This window comes from Mesocricetus auratus, unplaced genomic scaffold (assembly GCF_017639785.1).
Source record: "Mesocricetus auratus isolate SY011 unplaced genomic scaffold, BCM_Maur_2.0 Super-Scaffold_100020, whole genome shotgun sequence".
Taxonomy (NCBI): domain Eukaryota; kingdom Metazoa; phylum Chordata; class Mammalia; order Rodentia; family Cricetidae; genus Mesocricetus; species Mesocricetus auratus.
In genome coordinates, this window is record NW_024429201.1 from 16,253,652 (window position 1) to 16,268,520 (window position 14,869).

At 42.3% G+C, this 14,869-nt stretch overlaps 1 protein-coding gene across 13 annotated transcripts in view; it reads left to right on the forward strand.

Annotated features, from left to right (window-relative positions):
• The window catches only part of Mast4 (microtubule associated serine/threonine kinase family member 4), a 575,239-nt gene that overhangs the window by 362,639 nt on the left and 197,731 nt on the right, over window positions 1–14,869 (forward strand). The window contains exon 2 of one of the 13 annotated variants that reach the window (XM_040729123.1): window positions 3,971–4,051. The exons of the other annotated variants lie outside the window; for them this stretch is intronic. Coding sequence (XP_040585057.1) covers window positions 3,971–4,051 — 81 coding nt within the window. The remainder of the gene's footprint in view (window positions 1–3,970; window positions 4,052–14,869) is intronic. 13 annotated transcript variants of the gene reach the window in all.

A 14,869-nucleotide genomic window follows, 5' to 3' on the forward strand; every position in this document is an offset into this window, starting at 1 on the left:
GCATTGCAGTCAGAGGGAAGGTGCCGCTGCATATTTAAAGTTGCTGAGCTCCAGTTCTGGAAACATCTTAACAGCTCATTGTGAAAGAATGCCTCAGTAGGCCATGGTATATCTGTCTTTTTTTCTCTCCTCTTACTGTTTGTTTATGCTCACGATGCCTGCCTCTGAAGAAAGGGCCCTGTCTGCATTGAATAATAGAAATCAGAATGGAGGAGCGTGCAGGAGAAGGGTTATTTGTGACAGTCATTAGATGTGATCCATGTTTCATCAGTGCAGCAGAATATTAATGGACTGAAGAGCATTTAGCATCTTTTCCGCAGTCTCCAGACATGGCATGCAATGTGTTTACCTAGTTGGGGTCTGTGTTTGCTTAGCTAGTTTTTTTTTCTCCTTTTCTTGGTCTTCATTTTTTAAAACCCATTAACACATCTTATTGTCTTCTGATTTGATGCAGCTACATGAAAATGTCCACATCAAATTTGTGGTGCAGAAGTTAGACATCTGTGATGCAGGACGTGTCAGCAAATTTTTATTTTAAATCTGTTAGTCAGAGATGCAGAAGCTGTGAGTTGAGTCTGCGCTGACACACTTCAAAGAATAAACAGTAAAATATGAATCTGGTGGGAAAATATAAATATCTCTGTCATCTACAGCACAGAGAGGGGATTATATTTTTTGTAAGCTCTATATGTCCCCTGTAATATCAGACCAGACTAGGTCTGCCCCTTAAGTGTCCATCATTCCGCTTGAGTTCTGTAGGTGCACCATGCAGGGGAAGTTATCTTCTAAATTAATAATCAAGGAATGTACAACATCCTAGTGGATGATCTTTAAACCAGCTTTCCCTTTAAAACCTGTGCTTATTTTATTCAAATGAAATGCTCACTTATAAAAAGTTGAGGTGCTCTCCCAACCGTCTTGCTAGATGTAGTATTTGTCACAACGGACACATGAATACTACTTGCCCATTGCCATGGCTGTTTGTCCACCTGATCACCACAGTACCATGAAGCTTCATAATCTTGTTGGAATGGTTTAGTAATACCCATTCATTCTTCTACCTTTCGGTCCCTTCCCTGCCCACAGCTGCAGGTGTAGGAGTCAGGAGCACTACCCTCCTGCAAGAGTTATACCTCTGGTTTTGAGTCGTGCACCCTTGCTCCCTTTGGATTTCAAAAAAAATCTCATTTTATATGAAGCATTTTCTTTCGTTTTTTTCAACATCTTGTCCATAATACAAGGAGACATTTAAAATAACTTTAAAAACTACAATTGATTGTTAGGCGTGTTCCATTTTATACTTGAAAGATTGAGCGGTCATCACAGTGTTTATGAAGTTGCTCATAATGACGTAGGATACAGGAGTCACCTGAGTAAGGGGTTCCCTGGGTTTTGGTTGGATATCAGATGATTCCTCTTTGGTCTGGCCTCTGTGTGGTAAATGTTACTGTGCATCTAGGAGTCACCTGAGTAACACAGATAGCAGAATACAGGGTTATGCTCACATGTCATTGAGGTATTCTCATGTCATTTACTTTTGTTATTTTGTTTACCTTGGAATATAAAATTAGAGTGTACATAGCTAGCTTTGCATTTATTCATGGAAAAAACTCTCCTTTGAGTAAATTCATTATAGCGGAATATTAGCAATGTTAGAATGAAGTCTTAACCCTGGTACTGTTAAAGGCATACATTGTGTATGTAATGTAATTATTTGGGAACCATATGACAAGGTCTCAACTCACAAACCAAATAAGCCTAGAATAGCTTTGGAATGCCATCTCCTGAAACAGCCTGATTTCCTTTCAGGTGAGTTTGTTCCCTAGGTACTGCAGCTCTGGAATAGTACATGGGCGTCCTTTATACCCTGTACCTACAGTCCAGAATCTTCCAACAACATGGGGGCAGGTTCTGATCCCTATTTCTTAAATATGATTTCTAGATGTGAGATATTAGATAAACAAATATTATAGAAATTAACAAGTTGTCAGTTTTCACAGAAACTTGTGACAACTTTCTGCTTCCTATAAAGCCATTTTGTTTTTATGAATGTGACATCTGCTTCATAACACTTCACAGCACGCGTCATCCATGTTGCTCTCCAGCATGGCATGAGGGCCAAGGCATGGCTATTTTAGGACAGGAAAGCATAGAGAAGACTCCATGGGACATAGATAAAATGAGTGATGTGTATGTGAGCGTTCCTGAGAGGTTTACAATGAGCTGCTAAGTTCGAGCACAGCACAGATCAAACAGCACCTTCTGAAATGCTCTGAAGGCGGAAGGAGTTCAGCTCCTTTGTTCACTAGGTACTGGCACCACTCTGGACAGTGGTTTTAGGACCTATCAAACTTTACTGGAATGCCTTAGGAAATAAAGGCAAGTGTTTTGAGCAATGTCACACTTCAGTTTGTGACAGCTGGAGCCAACTCTCAATTATACACACAGTGGGAGAGAAAGATGGTATTAGACATGTCCCAATAATCATAAACTTAAATTTTATTTAGCTACTGTTTTCAATTCTCTATGCCACCTGGTGAAGGATGCCAGGGGGCTTGAAACATCCACTGTGTCACTTCTTTCCCAGACCCCTTTTCTCTAAAGTAGGAAGGAACACATTGTGTGATGTAGACCCCATGGCCCAGCAGCAGAGAGGTGCTGAAACAAGAGTCACTGTGGCTCACTTCCACCCAGGAGTTAGTTGCAGCATCCCGAATGTTCTGTCTGATTTTGGCCATGTAAAGATAATTGGGAGTTGATAAAGATCAACTCCACTCTTTTTATAAGATCTATTGGCAAAATCACTAATGTATAGTATCCAGTGCTAGGGAGATGGTCCAGGGGGCAAAGTGTTTGCTATATAAGCACAAAGACCTGGATTGTGATCCCCAGTACTCATATAAAAGTCAAGTCTGGAGGTATATGCCTATAACCGTAAAATTGTGGGGGTGAAACAAGTGAACTGACCCCAGGGGCTGAAATGGCAAGCCCTAGGCTCAATAAGAGAGACTGACTCAGAGAAACACAATGGAGAGCTATGGAGGAATACATCCTGAACACAAGCTTGCACATATGTCCCCACACGGGCAAGCATGCCTGAACACACACGTGCATATGATACACACACATGCGTATGCACACACGCGCACACACACACACGAAAAATAAACATAGTATATCTTTTTACCTCTACCAGTGAACAGGCTTAGATCCAGAATGACAAAGGACCAGTGGGTCTTTTGCCTTATGGTGAATATTTGAGAGTTGGCCACTGGAAATGTTTGGGGAGCAGCTATTACAATGGCCCAGGGATTTCTGAATTGGGAAAAAGAAAAGAAAAACATTACTAATGTATAAAACAGTCCAAAGACACATGTGAGAATTTGCGATTATAAATATAAGCACGAGAAGCTCTGTTATCATTGCCCTTGAGGCCTAGAAAAAAAACAATATTGGGTCATTGCCATGAGAAGGATTTGTTTTTTTCTGAGTATTTAAGAACACATCTGTCTTACATTAAAATGTTAATGTCTGCTTTTGAAAAACTTGATTATTTAACCTGCTTGTTTGTCTGTACTGTCTGCTTACCACTTCCCTCTGGTTCTGCTCTAGATTCACCAGTGAGTCTCAGGCTAGCAAAGTTTTCCACTTGATGTATATTCCATATAAAATAACGTTGGATTGCCTTTGATGCAAAATTCTCTATGTCGATAACAGACAGGTTGCTTTGTGACAAAGGCTCAAATACAAATGGCAGCTGTAGTTTTTAAAATGTAATTTTCCGCAGAAAGTGGCCTTCTTATTCTATATTCTAGAACTGCAGAGGGCAAGTGATTTGATGATTACCTGGTGCTATTGGTAATCAGGCCCCAGTGATTCTGGCCCAAGGGGAGCACGTCCCTCCAGTGAGCTATGCTATTTGTACTGCAATCATTTCTCCCACTCGGAATGATGTTATTTTAACTTTCAGTCTCACTCCGAGGAGCCTGAGTCCAACCCCATCCAGCCCGGGCAGTCCTTCTAGTCCTCTCTCAGCCTTTCGCTTCTGGAGGTAAGCAAGCACACCCAGGGCCTATCAGGACTGCTTTCTCTCTGATTCCTCAGGACCCACCCAGTCCTGGAACAGCACAGCACATGGCGACCATCTTTTGAATTGGTGTCTACCTGGTACCATATTCAGCAAGGGAACTAATGGACTTTGCCACTAAGAGATTTGCTCATTCTCTGTAGTACATCTTAGGAGCATCACATGGTCTTGGGTGATTGTCACTTGACTTCTGTGTGTCTGCTAGGTTTTCGTAAGGAACGACTTGAGCAAGGAGTCCTGGAGAAGAGTGGGGCATGGATATGATCAAAGTACATTCTATGAAATTCTCAAAGAAGTTATCTTAAAGAAAAGAAATGGTTTTAAACTATTTTTTTTAAGTTTTGACCTGTTTCTTAGGATGATATAATTTATTACAGTTTCTAGGAAAATCTTCTAATTTATGTTACAATATCATACTATCTGTCCCCACAAACTGTTTGACAAACTATGATTTATGGGATAAAGTAGTTATTTCAAGGGTTCAGTTTTTTTCTAATCTTTTCTTCAGACCCTGACTTAAATACCCCCCCACCCATAGACTGGTTTCAGTTCACTCTCCTCTGTTCATCAGAGACAACTTCTAAAGAAACACAGGCTTGTAATCTGTCACCGTGACAGAGATTCCTGAGCTAAACAACTTAGAGGAAGGATGCATTTGGGCTCCTGGTTTCAGGCCATTGCCATGGATCTGCAAGAAAGAATTAATTAGCTGTGAAGGTGAATGGATGATTTTGACCTCTGGTACATCTTCAGCTGATAGGTTTATACTTACTATGATGAAAGTGACATTTAGCATGAGAGATAGAGAATAACATTACATCGGTAATGCCTTATCTGGTAAACCTGCAGATGAGGCAGAATATGATGGTAGGAAATGAAGCTCTTCATCCCCTCTCTCCTTGAGACAGGAAGAGGCAGGGAGCCAAGCATGCCTACTGCTTCCAATAACTAGACCCCAACTCCTACTTCCCATCATGCTATAGTGCCATCAGCAGTTGACCAAGCTCAGCACATACACTTTGAGGGACAGTTTGACAGCTTGTTATAGGTCTGCATGATAGAAAATACTAGCATTGCTATACTAATCATTATGTATATATATTCTAATGGATTTTCTTGAATTTAGTATCTTTGAATCTCCTTGTGTCTAATAAGAATATTTATCCCAAAAACTCAACATAGTTATTCCTTTTTAACATTAAGGAAGAACATACTCTCAGTCTTTTGGTTGACGTTGACTTTCAGTTGGGAAGGGCAACTTAACTTACACTGATAAGTACTCTATTTTGTATAAGCAAATGAATACAACATTTTCCACTCATGACTAGTGCCTCGAAAATACTAACACAATCTTTTAACAGAGTTTTACACATTTGTTCCTAACATATTTGCAAGACAAGAGTGAATGGAAATAATGTGGGAAAGTTGATTAGGGAGATGAATTAATGACTTTGAACTTTGGTTTTAGTCTTCTGCTGACAGGATTATAATTATTAATGTAAAAGTTAACTTTAACTTGAAAGTTAAATGTAATAATTTTTATAAAGCATTGCCTAGATGTGATAGAACCTAAGACATAGGAAAATGTTTTTCTCTCTCGGGAGAATTCCCATTGCTCTTGTAATTTGTTTAGGTGTGGTGATCTAAGCATGAGATATTATAGTTTCTTCTAAGTTTTCAAATTTCTCTGTTTCTTTCCTAAGACAATATGCTATTCAAAGTACAAACAAACAAAATTCTGTGGTAGTAGAGGGAGAGGGGTTCTAAAGTGTTGTGACGAAAAGTCTTATGGAACTATTGTATTTTAATTGAACCACAAGATATCCTGGGAGTTTAGCATTGCAGGAGTGAAATGGGAGGCAAAACAAAATACAGAAAGGAGCCAGTATGGGAAGTGAAAGCGTGTATTAGAAAAGTATTGTATCTGCACTGGGCTGAGGAAATAGGTCAGCAGATAAAGATGCTTGTTGTCAAGCTCAGTGTCCAGAATTTTATTCCCAGGACCCATATGATAGACAGAGAATCAGCTCTTACAAGTTGTCCTTTGACCTCCACATGTGTGTTATGGCTTTCGTATACATACAGAGACACAGACATGCGCACACACACACACACACACACACACACACACACAATTTGATTTGGGACCATATTATGTAGAACCTTGACTACTAAACTAAAACTATTCACTCCCATCTACCACTGTGAGCCACAATGGGGGACTGCTTCTGTTTATAGATAGGAATGCTAACACAAAAAAGATGTTGAATAGTTTAGGCTCAAGTTGAAGTCTCAACATCTCTCCATGGTGAGTGGCTGAAAGCATCCATACTGCTATGAAATCATTTAAATAGAATTTTAATTATCTGGTTTAGGTAGACCTTATGACCTCCATTTAGATTCTATTTCCCAAGAGTCTTGCTCAATGAATGGAATGCAGTAAACATTTGAAAAAGGTTTACCAAGAGTAGATGAATGGGTTAGAACTGGAAATGTATTCACTTTTAAGCTGCTGACACATCAACCACCCAATGCAAGTAGAACAGCTTAAATGAAAAGAATTGTTGATCACTCACCAACCCTAGAACTTGGGAAAGAATCTACTCCATCCAGGGACCAGCAGTATCTAACACATGCTTGCATGACTGCCTTGAGCACAAAAACATAGCTGCTGGATTGAAAGTTCATCCACAATGGAGCACAGGCTATGCTGTTGCGCATTCCTTTACTAGGAACGTGGCATTCTGGTCACACCTAATGAACCAGGGCTTACTTGGGTTTAGAGGAAGGAACAAACAGGTTTGGTAAATGGCAGTCTTTGTCACAGAAGTTGATGAGAGAGAGGTGTATGTGGTAGGTGTTCAGTAGGTAATTTTTCAATGATTGATAGAAACTGAGGTTTCCAGCCGGGCTGGACTGGAACCCAAGTGAGTAGAGTTTGGAAGACAGGACCATGTAATAGTAATGGGTCTGCCCTAGAACACAGAAAGATCGTTCTAGAAAGGGTTATAGGGTTTCTCCAGTAGAGTGCTCTAAAATGATGGTCTGGTAATTACAAATTGTACGACTATAAATGTGCTTGTGACATTGAAAAAAATGTATCTATTATACCTCTGTCCTAATGCCTACTTCTCCCTTGGGCTGCAAGGGTCAGATTTTTTCCCTGTACCTTTCTTGTGAGTGGGTGTGAAGGTGTAGGGAGAATGACACTCGTGCCCTTTTAGGTGCTGACACAGACTTTCTAAATATGGCAGTGGAAGTAGCTGCCCCTTGCATGGCAAAGCCCTGGAGGCAGGCTGTGCTGATGGCTGAGGCGGCTCTCCATTTCCAGCACGTCCCTATGGGTTGGCTCCTTTCTCCAGGTCAGCCTTCCAGGCAGCCAGCCAGAAATAAGAGCTGGAAGCCTCTTGCCAGGGGAACTTTCTGTCTGGAAAATAAGGCCTGGAAGTGTGGATCCAGAAGCCAGCAACACAACTTGGGGCCCTGTGTGAGAGGAAGAATTTCCCAGAAAGCTTTCTGAAGATGTGATGGGCTCATCCCCCAGACCGTAAGTTTTGGGGATTCTAGATGCCCACGTAGCCAGAAGAAGCCAAGTGTGGCTCTGCAGAAACAGCATGAGGCTGTGTTCCACCCTTCTCTTCTCACAGCTGGAACTGTTCGTTTTGTAGTCTTCCAGCCGTCATACCGACACATCGCTTACTTAGTGCATAATCAAGTAAGATACAGATTTAATTCTTAACATCAGTTTATCAACTACCAATGTGACAGAAAGCACCTTAAGGACCTCAAGTGTCCTTGGTACCTGCTTCCCTCGCCGCTTCTGAGACAGCCAAAGCAATTCAGAATTTCCGGTGATCCCAGGGCTTACAGTATTCTGTTCCTTCCCCTTGCTCCTCCCAAGTCCCTTGTCCCTCTCAGCTGTGGCTGAAAACACACGCGCTGCATTTCCAGTTGAATGTAGTGCTGGTTCCAGAGAGGAGCAGTGTTGTTGTCTGTGACGTCTACCAGGAAAACACACTGTGTCTTCTTTCTCACACACATATTCATCAGTCCTCAGTAGGTCTGAGACATACAAGAGAGGCTCCATAAGCAGGTATTGGTTGAATGAGTGGCTGTGGTTAAGTGTTACTGCCTTGAACTTGAGCGTGGTCTGATTTTTGTTTTAACCTGTGCTCAGGACATGACAGACATTTCTGTACCAGGTGTGTCTGAAAGTGGTTCTGATGTCTTGAAATAGAGAGCTTGAATTGGGATTCTTCCATAAATTCTAAGTGCCAGCTGTCAAAATGTGACTACTGACCAGGGAGCAGCAGTTATCAGTATAGAGAGGACAAACTAAAGAGGTGTGACTGATGTAAAGTATATCCCAGAATATGTTAGAGACTGTGCTGTGCTTGGGGGAGGGGCAGAAAAAGTGTTCTAGAAATCAAGGCAGGACACCCTGAGGAAGAGAATTAGATTGTATGGTCTGGAGGGAAGGACCAGTCTCCATCCCTTTTTACCATCTCTCTGGGACCCAGAACGGCACCTAGCATGTACTGAGAGTCCCTGACTCTCTACTTAGTGGGATGTTGACTTTCCTGCGGTGCAAAAGTGGATGTGTTCAGTAGAAGCCATACTTCAAGCCTTGAATGTTGTTTTTTTCCCCCCAAGCTAGTGGTGTGTGGTAGGATCTTGTCTTGAGTGCTGGCCATCAGGAGTGAGCTGTAGCTCCCAGCCAGCCTTGTGATCAAGAAGGGGGAAAAACCAAACTTATGCTGTTGCTAGGCCATGGGGATAGTTGGTTTGGGCCATTAAATATGGTTTTACTGGGACAGAGTCTCATAAGTTGAGGATCATCAATACTAGATACTAAGTAAAGACCTTGTGGTTTGAAGAAAACAAGTAGAGAAGGACCTGAGAGATGGCTCAGTGGGTTAAAGAATATGTCATGGATGTATGAGACCTGGGTTTGGATGCTCAAAACCTATAAAAGAACCGGTCACGTTGTACACATGTCTATAATCCCAGCCTTCTTATTAGGGGATGGGAAAGGGCAGAATCCCTGAAAGCTCACCAACCAGACAGTGTGGTGAAAGAGGAAAGCAACACAGAGACCCTGTCCCAAACAAGGTGGAAGGTGAGCATTGACCCCTGACGTTATCCTTTGACCTCTATGCATGCACCATACATCTCTGACCTCTATATATGCACCCCATTTTCACACACACACACACACTCACTCATACACACTCACTCACACACACACTTGCATGCATATGTAAATATACCCAAAAAGAAAAACATTGGGAGCTTTGATCGGAGGATCTGGAGCTGCTTGTAAAGAAACTGAAGCCCTTCAGTGAGCCTGTTTGCCCTCGCAGTATTTTGTCTCTGAGTGGGTCACTGCTGCCCTTGGTCTGTGGGCTTCTTGTCTCCAGTCCTTTGCAGGTATTACTTTACTTCATTCATTCATGCCAGCTGGCAGGTACTATTCATTCATTCATTTATGTCCCCTGACTGATCCCGAGGCATTTGAGTTTTCGACTGCAAAGACTAGGACAGTGTTTGAGTCTTGGTCAGTATCTCAAAGCCTACAATGTGTTCATTGTGTGCTTCATGGACCTGTATGTATAGTCTCCATTCACAAATTTCTGACCTCAATGGCAACTTAAGAACAGCAGCATCTCAGCTCTGAGTATAATTCTTGGCAGCAAGAACACAACACTTGTTTCTGGGAGTAGTGGACAACAAAGGCAGACAGTGCCTTAGCAGGGAGGGCATTAAGAACAATGTCAGCTAATGCAATCCTTCCGAGAGCATTTGTCTGGCTGCTGGAAATGTTGCTGGGTAGCCACGGCTGCCTGGATTCCCTTCCCTTCACTTGTTGCCATGGTGAGGGGCAGACATACTGTTTACCAAGCGTGTGGCAATATGTTCTGAGTCTGTGTCTCCTTCTCACGGGGAACCTCACTGTGTCCTTTTCTCACTAGAATGTCACCTGACTGCAGATCCACCGCACCCTCTTCGTTTCATTTGCTGTTAGCATGAATGCAGACACTGGTCTCTTTTAGCCTCCCCTCCCTCCCCTTTTGCTTTGGAGAGAACACTAAAAATCTGAAAAAGCTGGCAGCAGATGGTAGTTTCTCTGAACTCTACGGTACAAGTTCCTGTGCTTTTGTGGATGTGATGGTTTAATGAATTGCCTTATGTGCTCCTGAGATTTGTTTCTGAATTACTCTGTAGCACTAAGTCTATGTAATGCAGTCACTCTGCAGAATGGCTCTGCCAGTCAGAAACGATCCTTGTGGTACACACCGTGCTGACCTCGTGGGTGTGGCTCAAGCAGAGATGGGAAGGTTGGCAGCCTCAGATGTCACTGAAGAGGTGGCCAGGGCAGTGTGGACAAGCCTGTTAGGGTTTCTGCTGCCCCACCCTTGCCATGTTTCTGCAGATGTCACCATTGGGAGACTGCTGTTGTATGACAGAAAAGGAGGAAAGACATGCACTCTGGGTTTCCCTGGAAGGGATGAGTGTGGGGTTGTAGATTTCACATGGCGTGTACAATGGGAGAGGATGCATAGACAAACATGGTTTCCTTTGCTTTTACTGGAATGTGGTCGTGCCATCAAGACAAATTCTTGCTTTAGAGTCCAAACTGCCCTTGAACTTGAATCTATTGCTTCAGAGTCCTGAGTGGTGGGATAAAAGATGTGTGCTACCACACCTAACTTAGCTATATATGTATATATGCACATATTTACATATTATGTGTTAATGGACATCATAACTTCATAACCTTATTTGCTGTACAGAAGCCCAATCTAATTAGGGGACAAAGTCTTATAAGATTAGATGGCAAGCAAGAGCTTTGAGGACAGTGGAGTCTCAGGAATATGTCAGTCCTTGCAGACCCTCTGTGTGTGCATGTGTTGCTGTAGGCATGTTCCTGACCCTGAGAACAGCAACTGGCCCTTTGTCCTGGTGATTGTGTTTACCTATCACTTGCTTGCATTTTTACCTTCCTGTTTATTCTCGTGACATGGGTTAAACACGAAAATCAGTAGTCTAGGTGTTTGCATCTGTAGTGGCTCAATTTCCAGCATTTGTAGAGAAAGCTTACTTCATGTGTTACTCTTGGTGTTTCACACACGGACACTGTGTCTAGGCAGTGGGGACTGCATTTGCTTGACAGTCTAGGCTTTTGAAGCCTACAGAGAACTTACCTGTAGACAGCATTTCCCACTTTGCCCAGGTTCAGATTATGTTTGCCCTTGTAGTCACGTGACTTAGTGTTTTTCTTGCACTTTGACACCCTCCAAATGAAAACTGCAGATTATTCCTGTTTCCCAGAGTGTAGACTACATTCTGCTGTGATCCTGACTGCAGTACCTGGCTGCAGAGCCTTGTTGCTCTTCTGTAGCATGTGTATGCTCTGTTGCCCTTTCCCCTCAGTACCCACTCGCAGTCACTGCAATTATGTCTTCAGAATATAATGTTCCATTTAGAGAGAGGGGTTTTGTCATCCTGAAAACCTCTGCTTGGTTCTGCATACATTATTCCATCTTCTACCCCGGTCACTCTTTTAAGATTATCTTTGGAGCCTCTAGATGTTGTAATGTGGGTCAACTTGGGTTCATTTGGCAGTCAGACCATGTGTCCCAGAATGTCCCAAGATCCGTGCTGTTGCAAGCTGAAATGGATGAGCCAGCTCCCTTAGCTGGGCTGGCCTCGTGCTGCCTCGTGTACAGTTCTCACCACTTCTGTGACCTTCGGAGGGTCCTCTGAGCCCTATTAGGAGAGTGTCCTCTTCATGACTGAAGAGAGTATGCCATTCCATTTGCAAGGGGCTAGGACCCTTCCTTCGTACCATGCACTCCTAATGCTTCCTCCAGCCCTAGCAATGAGCATCTGTTACTGAGCTCTTCTATGGTCTAAATATTCTGACTACTCCACAGCACTCATTTTTTGAATTTGGGTTTTATTTTTGACATTACTATATGGAGCTTTCACCATTATCTCTTGCTAATGGTTCTATAGTAAGTGAAGAAATAAAATAATATCCACCGTGTCCATCCAGGTGAGTATGTGTGTGTGTGTGTGTGTGTGTGTGTGTGTGTGTGTGCCTGCCTGTGTTTCTATGTGTGTTGGTCTCAAGGCTCTGTCCCAGGTATCATTTTGTGACTAGAAAAAATGGCATTCTACATCATTAAAAAAGAAAAGAAAACCTGTTTCCTAAATTTAAAAAAAAATGTGCCTACAGCCATTAACACCCACAGTGCAGATGAGAGAATGAAGTTGTGATATTCTTTGAAAGCATAGGATGGTGATACAGTTAAGCAGGAAGGTATCTTAGCTAGAGGAGTCATACAAATGCAAAACTGAAAGCACTCAGGTTTCCCCTGAAGTAGCATGGATAATAATACCTCTTGGGGGTGTTGTGAGAATTAATTAGGGAACATTTATGAACTGTTCCCAGATGAGTGCTCTCTTTATATTCTCAGTTTTGTATTGTTCTTGGAAACCCAGCATTCAAGATGAACTTCGCAGTCCAACCTTCTACCGAAGATGCTCCAGATTCTAACTGCATATGACCAGGAAGCTGAGGTTGGATGAGCCTGGGATTGTTGTGCTCATGGCCCCAAATAGAAAGGGGGATTAGCTGCACTCCAGGGAGCCTTCTGCTTTTCTGCGTTCTTATCCATGACATTTGCTCAAGTGAAACATCACTGGGTACATGCAAGAAGACATTATAGAGATACCACAAAACAACGGTAACATTTATTTTCTCACTATGGTATTGAATCTTTCACTGTTCTTTATGTGAATTATGCCTATTCCCACCTTAGACCAGGTTCTGAGTTCTAAACTCATTACCTTTATCAGTTTTGCTTTGCTTATTCTTTTTTTTTTTTAAACAGGGTCTTTCTATATATAACTTTGGCTGGCCTAGTACTCACTTTATAGATCAGGCTAGCCTTGAACTCACAGTAATTCTCTTGCTTCTGTGCTTGGCTCAAATCATCTTGAATGTCTTGCCTTTGAAATTTTCTTTTAGTGTGCACATGCATATGGGTGAGGGTCTGTATGTATGACTGGGAAGTCCTGTTAATGGTATGAGATGGTTAGCTTTGTCAACATGACACAGTCTAGGATCACCTTGGATGTAGGTAGTTAAATTGAACTTGAGTGTGACTGTGGGAGACCCATCTTGATTAGAGGGAAGCTCACCCACCATGGACAGCACATTTCCCTGGCCACAGGTCCTGGACAGTATAAGAATGGAGACTTGGTGGGGGGCAGGGGAGGAGATGAGGGAGAGGGAACTGGGATTGACATGTAAAACAAGCTTGTTTCTAATTTAAATTTTAAAAAGGGGGAGGGGAATGGAGAATAGGATCTAAGCACCAGGATGCATTAGTCCTTTGTTCCTTCTTGACTATGGATATAACATGACCAGCTTCTTCAGGGTCCTAACTGCCTTGACGCCCCTGTATAATGATGGACCCTAACAGGAATTGTGAGCCAAATAAGCTATTTTCCCCCAGAAGTTACTTTTTTTTTGTCAGGGTAGCTTAACACACAATGGGAAACAAACGCAGTATGCCCTGCCCCTCTTGTGGACTTCACTCCCCTTCTCTTATAGTTAGGAAGGAAAATACATTCGTTTGTAGGAAGTCCATGCTAAAGTACTTGAAAGTTGTACACTTGGATGTCTGACAATTACTCTCAAACGCATATAGGAGTGGGAAGGGAAGGGAAGGGAGGGGAGGGGGAGATGAGGAGAGGGAGGAAGGGAAGGAAGGGAAGGATGGAAAGAAGGCTTAAACAAGCTTAGTCTGCACTATTGTTGCTCATCCATAGATGTTTGTAACAGCCACACCAGCTCGTCTGCTTAGTCAGCTTTCTCTTTTGTTTATGTCTCCCTCCAGCTCTGTCTGGGTGTCAAGCAGTCCTCTCCTCAGAACCTTCTAGTCACCTCCCACCATTGCTCATGTCTGTTTCCCACCACGCCTCAGTCATCTTCTTGAGCCATATTGGTTGTTCTTGACTATTCTAAGCAGGCTTTGGTTCTCTTTTTACTTAAATTAAAAAAAAATCCAAACCTTCAAAACTTTTATGAGTACTACAGTCAACAGCTTTGATCACCTTGATTCACTAGCTAGTATTCACCATGCTTGTCTGCTACCCTGCCTCCCTTCCTTTCAACATATATATGAGTAATTTTCAGACATCCATCCAAAATAATCTTTGAATTTTTAACACATATTTCCTATGAACAAGAGTTTTTTTTTCTTGACCATAGTGTGATTATTTTGCCCCCAAACAGAACATTATAACAACGTGATATCAAGGGTCTTTATTTGTGCCTTTGGCAGGGGAGGGAGTACAATTGTCTATAAAAGTTATATTTATATTTATGTCTAGTGGCACTAGGCATCAAATCTGGAACTTTATACATACTAAACAAATGCTCTGCCACTGAGGCCTGAAAGCTGCCTTTATTTGTTTGTTTTGTTGTTGTTTTAATTCAGGACCCAATTAAAACTGAAAGATTCCCCTAGTTGTCACATGTCTTTAACTACTTTAGCTAATGAACTTACCCATTTTCGCCTTCCCTTCTTTTCTGAACATTGGCAGTTTGGAAGTGTGTCCCCACTCTGTAGTGGACCACCAAAATAGCCACAATCTACACGGTGCAGAGGTTCCCTCCTGTTCAGACCCACGTTTAAGGTACTTGGTGAGAGTGGGTGGAGATATTCCTTACCTCCTAAAGCTCAACACCTGGCAAGAACAGGTGGG